At 29.3% G+C, this 22502-nt stretch overlaps 3 protein-coding genes and 1 long non-coding RNA gene across 14 annotated transcripts in view; 2 read left to right on the top strand and 2 right to left on the bottom strand.

The window, feature by feature from the left end:
• Positions 1–7054, top strand: part of Chi (LIM domain-binding protein 2 Chi) — a 323078-nt gene extending 316024 nt beyond the window's left edge. For all 8 annotated transcript variants that reach the window (XM_074139795.1, XM_074139800.1, XM_074139797.1 and 5 more), the window contains one exon: positions 1190–7054. In XM_074139795.1, coding sequence (XP_073995896.1) covers positions 1190–1249 — 60 coding nt within the window. In that variant the 3' untranslated portion in view covers positions 1250–7054. The remainder of the gene's footprint in view (positions 1–1189) is intronic.
• LOC141460125 (uncharacterized) lies at positions 6444–11626 on the bottom strand. Its single transcript, XR_012461746.1, has 3 exons — positions 11349–11626; positions 10762–10951; positions 6444–10509 (listed from the first exon to the last, which is right to left on the bottom strand). It is a non-coding gene; the product is annotated as an uncharacterized lncRNA (long non-coding RNA).
• Positions 11627–14044: 2418 nt separating this feature from the next.
• On the bottom strand, positions 14045–21125 carry LOC141460121 (proteasome subunit alpha type-2-like). Of its 4 annotated transcripts, XM_074139813.1 has the most exons (6): positions 20982–21109; positions 18829–18954; positions 15368–15544; positions 14619–14662; positions 14412–14535; positions 14045–14330 (listed from the first exon to the last, which is right to left on the bottom strand). In XM_074139813.1, exons 5-6 carry the CDS (start codon positions 14435–14437, stop codon positions 14156–14158), a joined length of 201 nt encoding a protein of 66 aa, XP_073995914.1. In that variant the 5' UTR covers positions 14438–14535; positions 14619–14662; positions 15368–15544; positions 18829–18954; positions 20982–21109; the 3' UTR covers positions 14045–14155. The 4 variants fall into 4 exon arrangements, with proteins under 4 accessions (XP_073995914.1, XP_073995916.1, XP_073995915.1 ...); XM_074139815.1 differs by lacking the exon at positions 18829–18954 and having other exon boundaries at positions 14412–14466; positions 20982–21125; XM_074139814.1 differs by lacking the exon at positions 18829–18954 and having other exon boundaries at positions 14412–14505; positions 20982–21125.
• On the top strand, positions 19173–22119 carry LOC141460119 (NFU1 iron-sulfur cluster scaffold homolog, mitochondrial-like). The gene is made up of 7 exons (XM_074139809.1): positions 19173–19383; positions 19456–19624; positions 19711–19845; positions 19917–20031; positions 20108–20211; positions 21098–21214; positions 21800–22119. Exons 1-7 carry the CDS (start codon positions 19328–19330, stop codon positions 21917–21919), a joined length of 816 nt encoding a protein of 271 aa, XP_073995910.1. The 5' UTR covers positions 19173–19327; the 3' UTR covers positions 21920–22119.
• The last annotated feature ends 383 nt before the right edge of the window (positions 22120–22502 follow it).

The raw sequence follows: 22502 nt of genomic DNA on the forward strand, positions 1-22502 counted from the left end.
CATTTACACTAAATATTCATTCTTTTATTACAAGTTTTCAAGAAAACCTTTTCGCCATATAAACTCCTCGATCCCTGTTTGCTGACCGAATAATCATCCACCCACCTTCAGATAAGTTGATAAAGCGTAGAAATGATTACGTTCCATTGCAATATGGCCAAAATACAATAATTTCTTTGAAGAAAAGTACACAATACAAATTAGGAATAGTTCTGTAAACTGAAGAATGCAAACAGCATACAAGAAGTCTGGGGCTATAAATATAAATTAATTATTAAAATGTTTCACTATAAACATTATCTGAAGCATGGATTCATTAATGTAACCAGTTACTGCCGACCAATCAGTGTCATTCAGCAGCAGAATCATTTCACTTTCTGTTCGGTTCTTCTTGGCTGTAGTATTTCTTTCAAATAGTATATCTTATACTGATTCAGAAAGTGAATTTAATCTTCAATGACGTTCATATTACGCATACCACATTTATAATTTCTTCACTGACTGATTATTCTTCAGATCTAGAACTTACCCCCACAATTCTTCAAAATTAGACCCAAACTTTCAGCATCCAAATCCTATATTCATGTAATTTGCATTATAAGACTATCTACTAAAATTTTTCAAAACGTATTATCGAAAGCTTTAGATATTTTATCATAAAAATGATTTATAGCGTTCATTATTTTGTTAAATTCGTTCCAATCAAGACGGGTGAATTGAAATCCAACAATCTCACAATGCAACCTCCGAAGCCATTTTGCTAAATATTTTAACCATAGAATTTTTGGCCAATTATTTCCAAAGCTAAAATCTTGAAAACGATTATTAAAAACTTCCAAAATCTTATTTAAATATTACAAATACATTGTGTAGGTGAAATTATTTAATGGGCTTGTACCTAATTTGTAGATAGAGGGCATTGTTAGGAAGTATTTTCTTTTTGCAAATTGTGTAACTACTTAATTGCCTTTATACTTGTTCTGATTTTTTTCTGAATACTGGTAAACAAATTACTGATGTAAGAAAAAATCTCGTGCTATTATCCTGAAATATAACTGTTGAAGTTAACATTACTTTGGGGATCGTTTTGAAGAACATTGAAATCTTGATCCAGTAAATGATTAAATGATCCTTAAGATAGTAATATATTTTTCCATTAACTTTAATTTGTTAATTTTTCTGTTAACAGTTTTTTGACCAGTCTAATGCAGCGACGGCACTGAACAATGGTGTGTGTAAAAATGTGTGACAAGTGTAGTGCTCCTAGCAAAAGTTAGAAATTAATAAATCATATTTAGAAAAGGGAGTCAAGAAGTGTTAAAGAAAAAAAAAGAAGATATATTGAAGGAAGAGAGAAGAAGTGTGTTTCTGTTTTTTAACTAACTGCAAATATGAAGAACAATTTAATAAAAAAACCTAAAAACAAGGCCTTCATAGACAAGATAATGCACAAAATACCTTCCTTCTCTTGTGTACAAAAAAATTATACTTGTTGAAAATAATTTTTCTAAAAACATTACCTTTTCACAGGCATTACCATTTCACAGACATATGTAAATTTTAATTGAAAAATACATATGTAAGTGTATGTATAAAAAGGAAATAAGAAATATATAGGTACCAGTCGTTCAGGCCGGCTGGTTATGTATAAATATTTTAAAAAGAATCGTTGTGTCAGCCAATCCACCTTCCATAATGATTTCCCTGTTTGTACATAACAGTAAAAAAGAATATTTCATAAAAAGTATGAAAAGTAATTAATTTAAAGCAAACCAAACCTCAAAACAAAAATGTATAAATGTGCAATTCTTTATTTGTATGTAATTTCTTTTCTTCTTTTTTGTAAACAAAAAAGTCTCATTTTTAACAAAAAAAAAAAAAGTAAAAATAAAAAAGTCCGGTATTCAATAACTCATCATTTGTTTTATATATAAAATAGTGAAAATATAAGCTAAAGAAATGGTCAGAAAATAAAAGCAGATCAAGAAAGCGGTGGCAGATCAGTATTGAAAAAAAAGAAGGTTTGAAAAGCCTGGACGACAAGGGCTTATCTAAACCAAAATATTTTGCCTGCGACTAGCGTAGTCGGGATTTATATATATATATTATATATATATATATGTATACATGAGTACTGCGTGTCTTTGAGCAGTATGTGTATATATTGTATGTGAAAGATAAGAACTTAAAAAAAAACTCTTACTACTGTATATTTATTCTTACATAGTGTTATCTATTGGTAGCTTAGCCAGATTTAATAGCAACAAAATACAAAACAAAAGATAGAAATGAAAAGAGGTGAACATCACAGAGAGTAAATTTGAAAAATAAAATACAAAAATAGAATTTACAATAAACTAAATTCGTAAAATTTAAAAAAAAAAAAAATGACATTGTGATAAGTTTGGGTTGTCTCATAAAGAACAAATTAAAAATTAATTATTGTTTGTGAAAAATGTGCGAAGGAAAAAGATTTGTATGAAATTAATTTAAAGAAATTTTTAAGGAATAGAAAGAAAGAAAAAAGTTATTTATTTATTACTATTATTATTTTTTTTTTTTTAATGAAAAATGAACTTGCAGAAAACAAAAATTACAGTGTTCAAGTAGTATTGTTTTCAAATTTAGTTTTGTTTGATTAAATAGTGTGAAAATTTGGAAAAAAAAAAACTTAAAAATTTTTGTTAACGTTAATGCCCCCAAATTCAATGAAAGAGCTTGTTAGATATGGACTATTTTTAGTTTTGGTCGCCTAAATTTAAATAAGGGTCCTCTATATTGATTGAAAGTAAGTTACAGTTTTTTTATTTTTATTAATTGTACCTGAGAGGCTTCAGATGTGATCACTATTTAATGGTCTATTAAGTGGTCCTCTTTTGAAAATCATAAAAGACCCAAGACACTAATTCATCTTTTTAGCCAGAAGGTAATAAACTGCTGCCTGTGATCGGGGACTGTTTTGAAGGTTTTTAAAAAAATGATGACCTCAGAAATGAATCTACATTTATAATTGAATTATGTACTAGAAAATAATAACAAAAGATACCAAACAAAATACAGGAATTCTTTATTAAGTGTGACAATATAATTTTTCTCAGTTTTATTAGAAGACGTTTCTGTCAACATTTACTTATATCATTTCTCTGAAACTAGAAATTCAATGCTACCTAATCTTATCGTTAATTTCACGCTTTCCATCAAATAATTATAATTAAAATGTTTGGGAACAAATTATGGCTAAAACATATTCGATTAAGTCCTCAGTGTTGGAAAACATTTTTATATATTTTCCATGGCATCTGGTCTCATTTTTTAGTCCATATTCTAAAATTCTTGATTAACTAGTGCATTTTTATAGAGAGTATATGGCTAATTAGATTGCTCTCGAAAAATTTTGGTTGTATTTATTTTTTTTTCTACTTTATTTTGTTGGCAATACACTCCGTTTTCGATCCATCTTAAAGTTAGGGGAGCCCAAACCTGGTAGAATGCCACTAAATAAATTATTTTATCGAGAAAAAGTTCCCTAGTGATGATGCATTAGCAGATTGCTTATAAAACAAGAAAAAGCTTAACAATTAGCCCTTACTGAAAATCTTAACCTTTAATCTTCTGGTTTGTAGCGACAAGTACTATATTATTTATAATGTTTAAAATTCTATTAGAGCAAATAGTGGCCACGTATGAAGCCTAGCCCTGTATGTTGAGGATTTGTTTGTATTTCTGTGATATGTTTTGCATTTCTTAAAAAAAAAAAATAGGAAAAAGCTTTTTCTTTCTACTTTACTATTGTCTACTTCAACTAAATATTTTCAATGTAGTGCAGAAGCATCTTGAAAGTGATAAAAGACCTGTGACCTTCAGTTCAGATAATTTCGCTTCGAATAGTCCTCTACCCAAATTGCTGGGTTTCTAACTTTATCCTATATAATTAGTTATTTTATTAGTTTGTAAACTCCTTTTAATATTTTTTTTTTGGTGAAAATGTCTAGCTGGTGGTAAGGTGTTTTTCAAGAAGTTTCTGGGCATGTGAAAATGTTGAATCAAATATCTGTTAGTAATATAGGCAAATTAATTAGTAATTTAACTTCTGCACTTTTTTTTTTCTTATGAAACAACATTTTGATAAAAATGCAACAACTGATGAAAACTTATGATGATGGTAATATTTTTTGAGAGTGTACAATGTTCTTACTAGTTCTCCAAGAAGTGCACTTTTGCATTTCCACTGTTTCTTTTCTTTATGATTGATTTTTCTCTGTTGTCGAATATTCGACATTAATCTAGGTTTTTAGATCCAGAAAACCAAACTAAACCTCTAATATTTAACGGGAGGCCAAGAACTGGGCTTCTTGGATGAAATCATGCTCAGATTTTTACTGCTATACCTATTTGAAACTCCTTAGTCTATAGGTATGAATGATCAGGAATATTACATTTGAAAATTCTCGTGCTTTGTAACAGGAGAATTAACGTTTATTTAACGCTTAAACGTTAGCCGTATTACTCTGTCATTGATACGTTTTCTCGATTTTTCTAAACGTTTTAGTATTTCCACCTTTTAGTTACAATAATTTCTCTTTGAATTGCAAGAAGATACTGTGGCTTGTTTCTAGTTTAACTTTATGGTGTCTTTCATCTCTCTGCCTTGTGAGTAATGTAACCCTACTGACCAAAGATCTTATTAACAACCTACAAAGACGAATAGAAGTATTTAGTTACTGAAGCATTTACAACTTTAATAGTGCAGAAAGAATATAATGTTCCTAACAAATCCGCAACATATGAATAAAACAATTCCAGGGCAAAAGTCATGCCGTTGCTACACCGAAAAAAACTGGGCTTTTATAAATTTATGCGCCCATACCGTAGAAATTGTTTGCTAATTTCATGACTGACTAGATTTCATGCCTTGTCCTATATTAAATTATTTGGGGAAAAAAACACTGGTTTTTTCGCAAAAAGTATTTTTATAAAATTCCGCAGGATAATTTTTTTCAAATTGAATAAAAATGAAAATTCAGTATCCTCGTTAATAATTGTTAACGAGGAAAGCAGATTTCAATAACTGTGGACGCTTTTTTTTTTGTTTTGTTTTTAAATATAATTTTTTAAGTAATTTACAAATTATAAATGTTTTATAAATAATCTGTATGCATAGTAATTTATTTTAATGTAACTTTGCACATGTACCTGGGTTTCTCAGCCACACTTCCATTTATTAAAACAAAAATAGGTAATTAAAATAATAATTAAAAAGATTTATTTAAGACAATGAAAATTTGTAAAATATGCATTCAATTCATATGAGTTTTAATATAAAAAGAGGAAACCATTTCTATAGGATATTTAATGAAAACTACTTAGCACCTTTTTAATGGAAGAATTTTTAATTGAACTGGTATAATTTTAAAATATATATGTTTTTATTTTAATTTCTCCAGTGTTATGTGACAATCGACTGTAAAAATGTGTATTATTATAATTTTAAATAATTATTATTAGCATTTATTCTTAATGGGCATTTGATACTAAGATTGTTCAGGCTATCTATTCTCAAGTTAGTGCTCAAATAGTTAATAACGGTATTTTGTAAAAAAAACAAATACTCATATTTAATTTATGTTTATTAATAAACACTCGAATAAGTATTTAAAACATCACATTTATTATTAGTCTATTTTATAACTTAAAAAATATAAAATAAAATACCAAAACTTCGAACTTTTTTTTTTCAGGAAGATAGCCTTGTATGATCCAAGTATCAGTCAATATAAATACAATTTTTAGTATTGTTAATTTAAGAAAAAAACATACTTCACGATTATCACATAACACCTAGCATTTAATTTTTAAAAATATATAAAAAAAAAAATTAAAAAAAATAGAAATTAAATATTTTTATCATAAAATAGGTAATTTGTAATTATTGAATTAAAATAGCCGATCATCAATTAATTAAAAAATATTTGTGTATTTTTAAAAATACATTTTTCATTTCTCTGAAGAATTTTTTTTTTTTTGTTTTAAATTAATACAATCGTTGTTTTCTTTGAAGGTTTATTTGCCCTTGTTAATGTAAGAACAGTGGATATAGAGTTCTATGTCTTCGAGGTAATTTTTACAGATGATAGGCTTTGTTTACCCTGATTTTTATTTCTTGCAGTTTTTTAGGTTTCAAGCAGATTTATATGAGCATCCAAAGAACATTGGGAACTTATCCGATTACCTTTTACATTTAGTACGATCTATTGTGTGTGCTCTTATGGAAAAGGTAGAAACCATGTTGTTTACATACGTGAGTTACTATCCTAAACAAATAGGATCATCTATATAATCCATCTATCTCAATCAATTGACTGAAATGACTGAACAATTGGCATGCTCATTTACTGGTAGTTCACCTTTAATATGTTCCTAAACTAATCTTAAAAGTGGTCTGAAAGTTTTTTTGAAGAACTTATCATGCCATATTACAATTTATTAATACAGCCGCTCGGCTTTTAAGTTTTTAGTTTTCTCTTTCTATACTGCCACTGATGAATCTGGTAGTAACAAGTTAAAGTTAATTTAAATCTAGATCTTAGGGTACTTGGTGAGAAAACGATGAAATTACTGACCCAATAAGTTAACAATAACCATGAGTAGATTGCTGATAATTGAAACAAAAATTTTTATTATGATTTTCTTTTTTATTCAAAGTTTTTGCAGGCAGGCATTATTTTCGTATACTTATAAAAAAAAATTGCCACATACCATTGTTGAACATAAAATTAGGATTTGGCTGAAGTGCCCGTAATCTAATTTTTTCAATCTTATTTTAAGTTTGTTGTGAGCACATTTGACTCTTTAAACATAATTTTAGAAATTATCGGTACAACATGAGTAGATGTATAATCTGAAAAGCCTATGCAGTGGGAAAGCGAAAAGCTGTAATATTGCAGTTGAAATTTTCCACCTTGAAGTCATAGTACTCTTCTAACGTTCTAAAGAAAGATTTTTTTTGTTTATTACACTCGCGAAAATTTTACGGACTAGGCAAAAAAAAAACAAACATTTCCCGTATTTAGTGAATTGTAATTTTTTGTTTCTAGCCATTTTTTAAATTAATAATTTCTCTCTTTTTTTTTTATCTGTATATATATTAAGAATTTTATAAAAAAAGAAAAGAAAATGAACACAAACTCTTACATTTTATACAATTTCTGAACAAAATATATCTTGTTTCTGATTTCCATTCCTTATTGTTATTAGAAGGCTATTAGTAGATGAAAAAAGAAATGAAAATGTTTAAATCCAAATCGATGAATAAGACAAAGGAATTGTCAAAAAATCAATAAACTCTTCTTGAGGGTAACAGAAAATATTTATTAAATTCCTTTGTTTATTTACACAAAAAATGAAAATATATTCGTTCATTTTGTTTTATGTGATCCAAAAATAAAAAGGACAAAAATATAACCATCTTGTATAAATAAATAAATTTTAAATAAACAAAAACAGATTTTTAACAATTAATATTTTGAAAGTTGTATGTATGGTCGTTCTAATGTACAATTTTTAAGAAAAACTCTTGCATGAATTCAATTTTTTTTGTTTTCCTTTCTTTTCTCTCCTCTCTGTGTAAATAATATTTTTACGACTATAAATACAGCTTTAAAGTTTTAATAAAAATTTTAAAGATCAAAAAAAAAAAATTATTTGCGAAGTTTATATTTAAATAAAAATAGAATTACGACAAAGATAGCTTTCTATCTTATTTTGTTCATAATCTTTTTTCCCCCTGTTGAAGTCTTGGAAGATAGCTTTAAAGTTTTAATAAAAATTTTAAAGATTAAAAAAAAAAAAAATATCTCAGAAGTTTATATTTAAATAAAAATAGAATTACGTGATTTATGGCTCCTGATTTTTTTGTTATTTATTTCCATTAAGACAAAGTTTAGTCGTTCATATCGTCAAAACTCTTTAATGTTTTACTTTATATTAAAACAAAAAAAAGGGTTTCATGTTCAGTTTAAGTAAATATGCAATGAATATTTTGTTAATATCCCCGAGAAGTAGTAGGACAATTTTAGGAGTTGCCTTCCAGCTTGAATGTGTGCACTGTCGAAGCTGGTTCAATCTGGAACCTTCATCTTTCAATAACCTTCTGGTTCATGTTTTCGTGGGCTCACTTCTTGCTTATACAAGAGTTAACATTCATTTAATGAACTAAAAACCCTCGTTGCATTAATCTTCTAATACTGTTTAAAGACTACATAATTTTTTTATAATATAGAATATATCTGAACATACAGCACCTTTACATGTGGTCTAGGTATCCAGTGGCGGGAGTCAAAATATCTTCTGCTGAGGAACATTAACAGATAGGTCAGGCACATCATGAAGATCACTAATCTTCGGAAAACGTACCCTTCATGTCAGTGGATTGAATATAGTACTTTCCCGAAAATAATTCCACTTCCTTTTTGTATTAAGATGGACAAGATTAAGATTAAGATAGTAGATGGGACGGGACCTACGCCCCATGGCACCGCAGCCACAGAAGACTTATTGTGCCAGCCCCTTCTTAGTTCTAGTAAGCGAACCCTCTCCTCCTAAAGAGGATGAGGAATTTCCCTAATAGTTCTTTTTGCGCTACTATCTCCTTCGGCCTCAGCGTTCCAAAGGTTTATAGCACAAACGTTCGATTGCAAGATGGACAAAATGTAATGCAGTGAAAATCTCGTACAGTTTTAATTGTTGATTCAGGATTTTTTCATGTAATACTATAACAAGCTTTGGCCCCTGGACATTCAGCAGAAAGCAGCACTAGTCCTTATAACAGGCAGCTTTAGCAGTATGAATCTGTCAACTAGCAGAATATTGGAATTTGGAAAGAATGCCCTCAAAATAGTATGTATCATCTATGACAATATTAGTCAATATGAATTATACAATTTTAATATATTAGTAAATTGTGGCGAAAACAATGTTTTTATGAGCCCATTCTTTTTAAACGTCACGATTAATTGGTGTACGTAACTTGAATGTGCTGACCCAACACTTTCCTGCAGGCAACCCAACGGTTCAGGCTAGATGGAGCTCGTCCAACAAACCGCAAACATTGTTCTGGGATTTATCATTTAATTTTTCGGGCTCCGTGTAATGTTCAATAGATGTCACAAAACGTTTTTATTAATTGTGGTTCAATCTGACCGACGCTCAGCCCCGATATTAATACTAAGTTTGTCATTGTAAGAGAATTTCACGATTTGGTTGATTCTAAATTAGTCAGATTAGTTGTTCGCGCCATCCTCTCAGAATGTCACATATCTTACCATCTTAGATGTTTGCGGTAAGTGCAAAGTAGGACCAAGAATGCTGAACGCCACACTGGCGTTTAACAGCATTTAACCTTAACCAAAGTAATTTTCACAATAAATATTTTTGTTTCAGTAATCTTTTTTTATCACTCTTGGGAACATTCGATGCAATCGGCAGCCATTATACTTTAACATCTGATTTTAGCTCCTTTATAAATAATGAAATACTAACTTTTTCTCTTTATCAATTCAGATTATTGGGCGCATTATCACATACTATGTTTCCACGCTTCCTCTCTCATTACAACTTACAAAACCATTGTTTTCATTTGCACAATCATAGCTCATCATTTCTACCTAGAAATACAAGTGACACTCTGCCACCAATCGACTTTATAATTAAACCTTATGTCTGCGCTTACTCTGCGAGCCATATTTAACATAAAACTGAAAAAGTTTAATATAAAACACGAAAAAGGTAAGTTTAATTTTGAACAGTCCCTATACAAATAATTTATCTAGATACATTAATACACTTTTGAGAATTTAAAAAAGAAATCCGCTGACACAGCCGACTCCAGTCGTGCCAAGAAAGGTGATGATTTCTTTGTTGTGTGAAGCAATTGGTCGAAAACTGACGATAAGAATATGGATAAAAGGTACTGTTATGAGATTACCGCTCGAAGTCACAACAGTATGTCATAAATATTGCAACCTTTTTTGTATAATACAGATTCAATGCTAATCATTACATGGAAGAGGTCTTCTTAAAAGCATTTTGTATACCTTTGTCAAACGATAACTCTAGGACCGTCTTCTAACAATCAGTGCTCGACCTTCATATTGCAAGAATTTTCACACTTTTTAAAAAAAAATAAGGAACTTTAGCTTTGACCGGCTCTTTCTACAGATACACACTTAATAGGACTTCATAGTTTTTTGGAAATATAAATTTTGCAATAATTCACTTTTGTTAGGGATCAACATACTTTTGTAGATCTGCTTTTTCATATTTAAGGTACGCAAATCTAAATAAATTTCTATACATACTGAATAGGCGTTATAAATAATCTTTGTAGAATAAACATCAAATTATGAATGATTGCTTAGAGACGAGCAGAAGCACATTTACTGTTATTTCTTTAAAATCTTTATAGACCCAAATTCAGGAACTACCTTATGCTGTTCACAAGTTAACACACCTCTGGAAATATCAACAATACATATGTATTAAATGTATTATATATAACATAAATGTTCTATCCTACCAGACAGTTTTAATTAATAAAATATGTTAGTTTAATACACCTACTGATTTATGAATATAAAATATAAATATACAAATTTTACAACACCAATCAATCAGTATGGAAATCTTCAAAAAATAATTCATCCAGTAAAGAGTTATCGCCGGTTTAGAGATTATGATCTTCTTTTAATCGACTTAAAAAAATACCTGTTCGTTTGTTGAAACAGCAATGCTGGACAATATCATGATAGTTTGTTCTCTCATGAAGGTGAAAATCCAAAACAGCTCAGAAAAGCATCACTTGCTCAAAACGATTCATATTTATGTTAAATTGTATCTCCTTGATCAAAATTGGTATGCATTAGAAACCAGTCCAAATTGTTTTTTAGAAGCTGATCTAACAGACAAAAATCAATTAACTGTCAACAAAGAAAAGGGTTTACATTAAGCAAATTAAGGGAATAAAAAACCAACAGAGAATCATGAGAATATTACTAACCGCAGAAACCGTTACAAAACTTTGATACACCTCAAATGAAGGAAAGGTAGATTATTCAAATTCTGGCCTTAGACCAAGATTTTGTAAAAAACCATTTACAAGGGCTTTATTGAATAGTATTTAGAGATCTGCTTTTAAAATAGAATATAGGGGTGAATTTTCATGCTTTTGGAAAAATGTCATTTTTTGTGAAGGAACAAATTTTTGTGGTTCTGCCGGCAATGCATACGTTAAGAGGGAAATTAAAATTGAATATTTCTAGAAACACATTTCTTTTAATAATAATTTATTGTACCTTAAATAATCGGCATTATTACATCGAATTTTTTTTTCAGTTTGTTAAAGAATCCAGTGGTAAAATATTAGTTCAAATCACTTTAATTAATGTAAACAACAAATAAAGAACGATTTAACAAACCAATAAACTAAAACAGAAGTTAAATTAAATATTAACCGACCCGAAGAATACCGATGATTGCCGACGACATTCGGGTAGTTGCAGTTGAAACAGATTGTGGAAGGTAACAGACTGCTAAGGCAGCATGGGTTCTGACCCATGTAAGATCTTTGTGTTAGTGAGGTAATTCCAAGAAAATTGGTCACTAACACAAAGATCTAACGTGGGTTAGAACCTACGGTGCCTTAGCGGCCTGTTACCTTCCACTATCTGCTTCAACTGCAACTACCCGAATATAGTCGGCAATCATCGGTATTCTTCGGCTATGTTTATTTTATTTAATTGGACCTTCCTTTAAATTTTACTAGTTCAGGGAGACGAATCTGTTGAATCTATCGAAGCATTTTTTTTATAACTAGTTGCACTCGTATTTAAATTACTCAGCGCATCACTCTCAATAAAAATTGATTAATATTTTATCATATTCCATTTACTTAATTAACAATGATTTTAATATAAATAATTCCATTCCAACCCAGGTAATTTCACTTATTACGCTGAAAGAAAAACTGTTGATTATACTGTAACTATTTATTGGCTCGTATGTAGGTTTTTCTAGCATTTTCTTCCAGTTTTAAAAAAATTGATAGAGCTACAACGAGGAAAATTAGATTAACTAATTACTGCACTTTTAAATGACTAACTTGGGAGAATAATTGCTCGTAGTGACGTATCCTCCACTGTTCATTTTCCTTAACTGAACCACATGTCCTTAAACCTTTACTTGTGGATTTCGTTTAAAAGTTAATGACATATTTTTAACTAGAAATATTTTACATTTACAATCTTACATCCAAAGGGTTGGAATTTGACCTACCAGCATGGTACCTATTTTGCTAGTTTACCTCTTCAGGCCGTTGTTTGGCGACAAATCAGGGGTTACTTTTAAGAGCAAGAAAAATATTGTTCATAAGAGAGAAACTTCAGTACCAGGAAATTACCCTTGAAACATTTTCTGTTTGGTGTGACGAAATTCTATGAGAGCATTTTTAGGTAAGAGTTGGGCAGAGGCTTACCTCTAAGGCCTCATGGCCTGTAAAATATTAACCTAATAAATATGTCAGTAAAATTCCAAATTTGGAAGAAAATTAGTCGAAAAGAGGTTCACAGTTTTTTGAGATTTCTTCGAAAGTGATTCCAACACTTTGAAGTTGTATGTTACAGTGAAGACCGAAATCGGAGAATGTCAAGATTCACTTGATGAATGTTGAGTTCCACCAAATATGTACGTCTAAGTAAGACCAAATATTTGGCTTAAATTGTTGCTATAAATAAGATTGTAAAACTTCAATCACACAATTGTGTTTATTATTGGTAGTATTTTCTTTTCTCGTTTAGAATGTACTTTAGTTTTAATTTTAACAGTTTTAAGTTGAATTTAAGTTCATGTGCTGTTACTTAAAGCTTTCTCCAATTTTGGCATACATCATAATGTGTTTTAATAATTAAGTATAACTTAAAAACGTTGAAAAATATTTTTATACTAATAATAAACTTATTTATGTGATTGACGTTATACAATCCTAACTTATTACAACTTAAACCAAATATTTGGTCTTTCACAAACGTATTTGGTGAATTTCAACATTCATCAAGTGAATCTTGACATTCTTCAATTTCGGTATTTCTCGGTTACACTACGCACATGTACACATATGTAATGATTATATCAATCATTTGTATAATATTCAAGGCAAAATTTATGTGGGATTCTATGAAAATTCCGAATACGATGAATTTAGAGGCAGTTGTCAAAAGAATTAATATGAACGTGAGTTTGATTCATCAAATTGGGTGGTAAATTTCTCGCTGACAATATAATGTGATTCTGGGATAGCAGTCTAGTCAGCTTTTTTCGAAATATTTTCTTACAGTCAACATATATAATACTGAAGTTGACTATCTTTTTAAAATGAATTCCATGCAACAAAACAAAATCAATCAAGTAAATAGCTTTAAAAGAAAATCATGGGAGTTAACATACCAAATTTTTGCTTTTGAGTTGATGTAGAAGTTCTGAATGTAATTTCCATCAATAAATTTCTTACATAAAGTACAATAAAGCAATATAATGATTGGAGGAAAATTAAGAAATTACTTTATTAATATTTTCACCAGTTTTTAGGAATATTTAAAATATTTCTTTTAAAAGGAAATAGGGTACATAATTTAGAGACTGGACACCCTAAATACAATTTCTCAATGGCAGTCTAAGGAACAAAAACTCTAAAAAAATTGAAAAAGAACAATGTAAAGATGGTTAAGTATAATAATAAATGAATGGACGTATCATTTTGAGAATAATCGAGCAAAAAGAAGTTTGAAAAGTACAATTTGGAATAGGCTTAGTTCCCTGAATAGAGAACTAGTTTAAGTTAGTTATATAATTAATTTAGCTTATCTTTTTTAATGATTTGATTTACTTACCATGACTGAATGAATCTACTACTGGCACAAACAGTACATTTTACCTCTTTTTAGCGTTTAATTTTACAAGGTTTAAATGGGATATAATTTTCAAGAAAGAAATACCCAATTTTTTATTCATATATTAAAATATTGTAATAAGAATAACATAAAAAAGAACTCCTTTAAACACCAAACTTTAACAGATGAAATTTTGTCCTAGCAGAATGATAGTTCCTTTAAGGAATATTCGCAAGGTAGTCTCTTCGTGATCGGATCCAGTACTCCAAAATTCCGGCTTCATCGCAGACACCAACTTCTATATTATGGGCTGTGATTTGACCTTCAAATCCTTCCTTCAGAGTTAAATTAGCTGAATTTACATCATGTTCCAGTTTCACTGTCTCAAAAAATCTGTAACATTCAATTCTGAGAGTTAACGACTTTATGATATTGAAGATATGAAGCATCTATATAATACTGCCATTCCCTTACATTATCATGTAGATGGTGGCCCTCATTCTCAATCACTCAAACGTACTCTCTCTTTCTACAGAACAAAATGTAAATTCATTGCTGTCTTCACAGTCTATGCACAACAGACTCTATCAATTTAACACTTAAGGAAAATTTGTGATAAAATACACAGATTTTTACACGTCCTTCTAATAAAATATGAGTGGAATACAAAATATTACTTACTATTAACACAAATAATAGTGAGGCACCCAAAAGGATGAACTCCCCTGAAATGAAAATAATTAAGTAAATTCGGATTCACAAGAAATAAACAAATATAGGTTAATTTTTAAGTTATTGTTCTTTTGTAGGACTTCATCAGCTGTTTCTGAGGGAGATTCTGTTATCTTCAAATGTTAACTAGAGAGAGCTGAAACTTAATTAAAAGATCCTAATTAATGATACCAATATAACTTGAAACTAAAAGCAAAATAAATGATTTTTTTAAAGACTATTCTGACTATAGCCGAATTGAAGCCTTAACATTTTGTAACAAATTGTAACAGATGTATGTGTAATGTACATATAAACTAAAATATCAAGGCCTTATAAACTCACAATTGAAAGCAAGTTAAATTTTTTAGTACGAGTAGTATAAGAGCTGAAGATGACGTAGACTATAGGTGGAAAGCTTGTATTAATACAAATAAACAGAATATATCTGTAACTCACAATAATCTATCTTCTTTTTAGAATAATATTCAGTTACAAAAGTAGTGTCTAATTTTAGTCGTAGAGATTGTATTCTTTTCAGAGTTTTAAAAAATCGTCAAGGTAAATAGGGTTGTAATATTAACATTTCTTTTGAGTGTTAGCTCACATTTTGATGACTAATAATTCTGTCCTTAATTTCACTCCACTATCCGATATTTGCATACCAATTTGTATTTATTGAATGTTACAAAACTAATAATTTACGTTAAACTTCTTACAGACAAGTGGCAACCCTTAAAATAATGAAAACTTGAAGGTGACGAAGAATTTCAATTAAGTGATCAATGGATTTTGTAATGAACGATTCTCAACATTTAACACTTTATCAAATCCTTCTTTCAGGATTGGAATAGAAATGTACGTAGGCATCATACAGTTTCAATTCCTCGGAATATCTGTAACATAGAAAAAATGACTGGTATTAGGGATAAGAATTGATCATTAAAGTTTGCTGCAGTTACTCACATAATAATTACAGAAGGAAATTGTAAATGTCCGATGAACTATCTTACTACCTGGTGGAGAAAATATGAACTAATTTTGATTTTTCTTAGTTAAAATAGTGATTGTGCTGCCGCCTAGGAGTGACAGCATGAACTTAAGTTAATTATTTTATTAACTTCATTGTTATTATTAATTATTATGTAGCTCGAGCTTTTTTAAAATAGGAAATATTATATTTAGATGGCATTCGGTATGTGTTCATTTTTAATGCCGGAAGTAAGCTGAAATAAATTGTTTTAAGCGGAGAAAAATGCATAAAATATTTCTTGCTTGTCAAGTGTGCAATAGTACTGCCAGACTATATAGGTAGGTGATTTTTGCAGGGTGGGAGGGTGGGACGAATATTAGGAATTCATTATTTTTGCTTGTCATCATCAAAGAAAATAAATACAATAATGGTTGAATTTCGTTTATTTTAAAAAAAAAATCTTGAGATACTTTAATGTTTAATAATAGAGGTCTTTATGTTTGATGATTGAGATGTGAAACTATTTGGAGAGATGAGCGACAGAGCGATCTACTCCCCTGCATCACTCAAGTCGTACTGAAGGGAAATTGTGTTTACAGCTGTATATATAGAAGTTAAATGCTACCTGGTGGCAAATATTTGAACTAATTTTATTTTTTTCTATTTTTACCGCTCTCAGACGGCATTTTTTAAAACTAATTAATTTTATTTTTTCCTGTTTTTATCGCTCTCTAATGGCATTTTTTAAAACTTTTTTTTTTTTTTTTCCAATGCCAAGTCATCTATTTATCTCCTTAACAAAAACTTACAGTTTAAAAAATTAAGTATAAGGGTTGATTATTCGCCGAAAGGTACACAAACAAAACAGCAAGCAACATAGATTTTATTCATACTTCAACTCGTAATTTCAGCCATATTGATATGTTCGAAAAAGCATGTGTCTAATGGAATTATTTTAACAATTGATATTATTCGAGTAATTTTACTGCTTTATATTTCATTAATATTGTTCAGAATTTATTAGAAGTCACGGACCCTTTATGCTGGCCAGTTTATTCACAATATTTTTTTTTGTTTTAATTCATGATAGAATGTAAATTACATCTCCATAAATACATAAATAGGCACTTTATTTCCAAATTGTTCTTCAATTGTTCAAATTGTAGGGAAGGGATTAGCTATGAGGTTAGCATACTGGACTCCCACGCGGAGGTCCCGGGTTCGAATCCAGCTGCTGACCCTTAGATTTTCTCTTCCTAGGAGCTTCTTACAGCTCACTGTCCGGTGATGGACAGTGTTGTCTGTAACTAGAGAACACTGTCCGGAGGCCGGCAGTGCACTGGAAAAAGCTCCGGGCGCTAATAACCTCAGCTGTTGATGCGCCAAAATAATAATAATAATAATGCCAAGTCATGATTGGCGCATTTTTTAAAACTAATTTATTTTATTTTTTCTGATTTTATCGCCCCCTGGCGGCATTTTTTGAAACTAAATTTATTTTTCCTGTTTTTACCGCTCTCTGACGGCATTTTTTAAAACTAATTGATTTTTTTTTTTCTGTTTTTACCGCTCTCTTACAGCATTTTTTAAAACTAATTTATTTTATTTTTCTGATTTTATTGCTCTCTGGCGGTATTTTTTGAAACTAATTTTTTTTTTCTGATTTTACCACTCTCTGATGGCATTTTTTGGAACTAATTTTATTTTTTCTGTTTTTACCAAATATTGTTTCATTTTTCCTTTTAATTTGACAATACTTAAATGGAATTTTTAGTCAGATACTCATCTGTTGAGTGCTTTATTTGCAATTTTTTTTTTCTTTTAAATGAGTCAATGGAAAAATGAGAAAATGTATTATGACGTCATTAAATTTGTTTAGATTATTCTCTATTTTGTTACCAATTATACACTCTTTTTATATAACAAAAACATTTAAAACAATTACATCTTTTAAGTAAAAATTCTTAAAATTAACTAAATTATAAAAGTAAAATTCACATTAAATTTTCTTTTTTTTTAAATAAATATTAAATAGAAAAAAAATATATTATACTTGTATTAGAAATACTGTATATGTACTGTATTTTTAGTTTTAATATTATATATAAAATTAAAAGTATAAATATTAATGTATGTAAGTAAGAGTACATATGAAGCTGGATTAGGTAATTAATATGAAGACAAAATTTAGTATTAAGTTAACTTTAAATAAAACTTTTAAGATAAAAAAGTTACGAGAGTGTATGACATTTAATAATATAGATCATTGTTCTAAGTTACTATGACGATTTTAACATTGGTCACATATTCAATGTTTAAAATAATAATAATAATAATAATAATAAATAACTGATTCATTTAACAAGAAGCAATCTAAAGGAGTTTATGGCTAAATTTAGCTTTTAAGTATTAAAACTTATTGAAATTGTTTGTTAACAATAATTGTTAACTCTAAATGTGCCCCTATTCGATGATTAACTAATTTAAGTTTATTCTATTAAAAAGGAGTAAATACTGAGGTTTGTAAACATACGTACTACGTATTAAGAATCAATGAACATAGACCCCTCAACGTTAAGAAAAGTCTTAATAATGTTGATCTGACAGAGAAGTTCCTATTTTAGACTTAAATTTGTTTATTCGACCACAACTTAGCAATCTAAATAAAAGTTTTATTTACGTTCTAAAATTCTTCAAAGATTCTAAAATAAACCTACAGTACTTGTTTTTATGTTAAACACACTTAAAGCTTTAAAAAAAAGTTAGTAAGTTTTAGGCAGAGTTGGTGCTTAAAGCTCAGTTGAATAAATAAAATATACTACAAAGATATTTAAAATGTGGTAAGTGCAATGTAGTTTTAACGTGCAGCGCCAACAGCACATAGGAACAGTGCTTTAAATGTAACTTGTTATTACTGTGTCGGTTTTGTTATTGACAAATGGAAAATTTTGTATAGGATTTAATAAGCCCTGGATGTTAAACAATTGTAATAGAGTTAAGAAATGCCCGAACTTCTAAACCTGCAACATCTTGCGCTGCAATGGATCTTTAAATCATGTATTGAAATTTGTGTGTACACGCTACACAAATGAATGCTACTGCTTTAAATATGTTCATTTGAAAATTAAAAACTCAAAATTTTAATATAGTTAAATCATAGACAATTGTCATATTTGTATTCGAGAGAAAACTTCTTTAAAAACAAACCTTTTTTACAAGAAATTTGCAACTGATGGATCACACTAAAATACAGTTGGCTTGCAATCATCCAACTGTAGGCCAATAAAAAGTCGCCATAAGGAAAAATAAATTTAGATTGTAATTTAACTTTATCTACAAGAGAACAGATAAACAAATTATGGTTAAACATAAAATACAGAGTTCTATTCTAAATTTATACTAATTTTCACTCATATGAATAAGGTATGATACGGTGAGTTAGAATATTTCAGTCCTTAGTTGTACAGTGGTTTGTCGGCATGAGGATTTCAGTTTTTGAATAAGACAACTAACTAGGTTTATGTTTGTTTGAAATAGACTTCGACAGTAATTCAGAAGTAGCCAGTTTTCATGGGCGACAATCACTGTACCGGCCTCATCAATAGATAGATAACCCTAGCATAACCTATCCAACATTCTAGGACTTTAAAGGTTGTGAAATTTGTTTGTAATACGTACATATTCCTCGTTTGAACGTTTCACAAGTATGTTATCTGTTAGTCGCAGTACAGCAAGGATTTTATGTATAAAAGCACCTTCTAGGTAAGTTTAATAGCTATATATGTTTCATGAATAGAAAAACTATAATAAGGAACTTCTCAAATCTTTTTTCAGGTTGTTTTCCAATCATGGAAAACCAGCCATTTCAAAAAGAATTATTGATAAACGATTATTTGGAAAAAGACAATTGCCGAATCAGTTGGTCATAGGTACTAGAAATATGTTTATACAAACCCAAGATACACCAAATCCTAATAGCTTAAAATTTCTTCCAGGTGTAAAGGTCTCAATTAACGTTTTGATTTTATATATATATGCGATTTATAGAACTGCTCTAAGAGACTTTAATATTTACTTATTTATTCAAAGGTTTTGGATGAAAGGCAAACAATGGACTTTCCCAGTTCCTCTGATGCCTTTTGCTCCCCTTTAGCGAAGTTACTTTTTCGAGTAGAAGGAGTGAAATCAGTATTTTTTGGACCTGATTTTATAACCGTTACTAAAGTAATGAAGTAAAATATTTTTGAAGTTATTTATTTAAACGTTTTTGCTCTCTGATTGTGGTTTGTTTGTAGGTTGATGAAGAAATGGACTGGAAATTGATAAAACCAGAAATATTTGCCACAATAATGGACTTCTTTTCTAGTGGACTACCTGTGCTTAATGATGTAAAACCAAATGCAGATACAGGTATGAATGGAAAATTAAGATCTTGCATCTAATATCTTGAAAATTAAGACTGTTATAGAATTTATAACAATTTTAGAAATAAATGAAGATGACGATGAAACTGTACGAATGATAAAAGAATTATTGGATACAAGAATAAGACCTACTGTCCAGGAAGATGGTGGAGACGTAGTTTTCATGGTTTGTACGCTTAAATAATTGAAACTTAATTTTAGGGCAAATATTATTTTTGTAGAACTTCAAGCTTAATGATTTTAATTGTTGAAGAAAAGCAAAAATTATTATTTTAATACTTTCTTCTGCTGTCTTTCTAAAAGTTTGAATTGTAAAATTTTATTCAACTAGGAATTTACTCACCTTCATATTAAATCACTATATGGAAAACATACAATAAAGCAATCGTTAATAATGTTTCATATTGGAGGCAAATAGTAACCGTACTATACTACGTTATATAACAATATTACTTATGCTGCTAAATGAAAAAAGTTCTGCGGTTAGTTCAAATTTGGAAAAATGACACTTCTGGTAAGTTCAAAAACTTTTATAGTGGGTAAGCCTTGTTCCAAATGAAGTGTTTTTTTTGGATGGAGTACATCCGACAGATAGCTGGATAATTCAAAGCAAGTTCTGACAGTGTTAAAGCTGAATTATTGCCAATGGCTAACAAAGATAGGAAACGTTGGTAGTCACGATTCACATAGGCTTAAGGCAAAAGAAATGTAGTTTTTTCTTAAGCTATCCTCAGGTTTCTTTGATCTTAGCACATACATTGATAGATACATCGATTACTGATTTCTTTAATAAAAACTTTTGATAAGCAAATAGATTTTGGAATGTTTATGAATCTTTTAGTGCTCGGTTGGAAATTAAGTAAGATAGTGAAAAGTTAGATTTAACTTACAGAGAGATAGATTTCTATATTGCAATTTAAAATAAGTACATCTTACCCAGCCATCTTTTGCTCTTATTTCTTGATGTTCTCTTGATCTGGTCAACACCTCTCACAAAAGAGTCACCAGTCTTCTGTACATTGTACTTAATAAAAACTTCTCTTTTTTTTTAGGGTTTCTCAGATGGCATTGTAAAATTAAAACTGCAAGGTTCTTGTACAAATTGTCCTAGTTCAGTTGTTACTCTTAAAAAAGGTATTCAAAATATGATGCAGTTTTATATACCTGAGGTAAGTTTTTAATATTACCTGAATAAAAGATGTTTGAATGAACCGCTGCAACTTTTTACCACAAACATTAGTTTTAGATAATAATGCAGTGAATTTTCCGCCGCTTCATTCTACTTTTCATTAATTTGGATTTTCTAAGAAGGTAGCTCAGTAAGCTACTCAGCTTATCGACTTAAGATATTGAAACACAAAAAATGAGCGACTTAAGACTTTGGTCACCATTATTAGTCGCTTGTATAGTTACAGCTGATTTACAAATAAAATATAATAAAATTTGGGGAGTCAATTTCATATATGGTCATAGTCATTAAAATGTAAAATATTACTCAATCGTTCATGTAAAAGATGAATATTGTTCAAGTGAACATTTCAATATAGCTCTTCGCCAAGTCTTAAAATTTATGATTATTAAGGCATTAATTAACATGTGCCATTATCCGTCCGTAATTAATCCTTTGTTAAATAAAAGGAAGACCGTGCGTCTTAATATTAATCTTTACGAACCAAATTCTTTTTAATGTTGAAAAAGATCAATAAATATTTTTAGAAAATGAATTTAAATACTGTTTTCATGCTTATTTTAAGGTAATGGCTGTACAAGAAGTAGAAGATGAAATGACTATCATGACGAAGTATGAATTTGAGAAGATGGAAAGGAAATTAAAAGAAAAAGAATCCCAACCATCTAGCAGTGAAGCGAAGTAGTACAAATAACATCATATTTTAATCTTATAGAAGCTCTGGTATACTTCGTTTTTTTTTAGTTTCTGTTATTAAAATTTGTTTTATGAGTATGGAAGTTTTTAAAATACTTTCTACAATATTCTGTGATACTAAACTAGTATTTTCTCTGTAAAAAAAAAAAGTTAATTTAAGTCATTTAAATAAAAGAGAATGCAACAGAACGTCTCATTAATATCCTCCTGTCAAATCAATCTTATTATTATATCATACTATAGCCGGTTACAGTTAATTATGTAAGAAGATACTTTCGTTTGAACTAATATAAAATTAATAGATGATCTTTAAAATTGAATGCCTCGCCCTATGAAAAAAAGCTACATTTAATGAAATCATGACAACATAACACGTTGATTTATCAACAATTGAAGCGTTATAAATCAATAAAATTTAAAGAATAACGAAAGTGATGAATTTTTTTATCTTGCACTAATCTTCATACCTTTGAATGATGATTTTACATTTTACCTTGTGCTCCCTTTGTATTATCCCTGGTTTCAAATTTCACTAGTTGAAGAGTCACTGGTGTTTTATTTTGTAAAAAAAA

This window comes from Rhodnius prolixus, unplaced genomic scaffold (genome assembly GCF_049639745.1).
Source record: "Rhodnius prolixus isolate KJV_2025 unplaced genomic scaffold, Rpr scaffold_6, whole genome shotgun sequence".
Taxonomy (NCBI): domain Eukaryota; kingdom Metazoa; phylum Arthropoda; class Insecta; order Hemiptera; family Reduviidae; genus Rhodnius; species Rhodnius prolixus.

What these genes read in the sequence shown, in the direction of transcription:
- LOC141460119 (XM_074139809.1), top strand. Translation starts at nt 19,328, where the DNA reads ATGTTATCTGTTAGTCGCAGTACAGCAAGGATTTTATGTATAAAAGCA. An exon ending in ATTTTATAACCGTTACTAAA is followed by an intron (nt 19,846 to 19,916) that starts GTAATGAAGTAA and finishes GTTTGTTTGTAG; the next exon opens with GTTGATGAAGAAATGGACTG. An exon ending in TGCAGTTTTATATACCTGAG is followed by an intron (nt 21,215 to 21,799) that starts GTAAGTTTTTAA and finishes GCTTATTTTAAG; the next exon opens with GTAATGGCTGTACAAGAAGT.
- LOC141460121 (XM_074139815.1), bottom strand. Translation starts at nt 14,437, where the DNA reads ATGAGGGCCACCATCTACATGATAAT. An exon ending in GCCACCATCTACATGATAAT is followed by an intron (nt 14,331 to 14,411) that starts GTAAGGGAATGG and finishes TGAATGTTACAG; the next exon opens with ATTTTTTGAGACAGTGAAAC.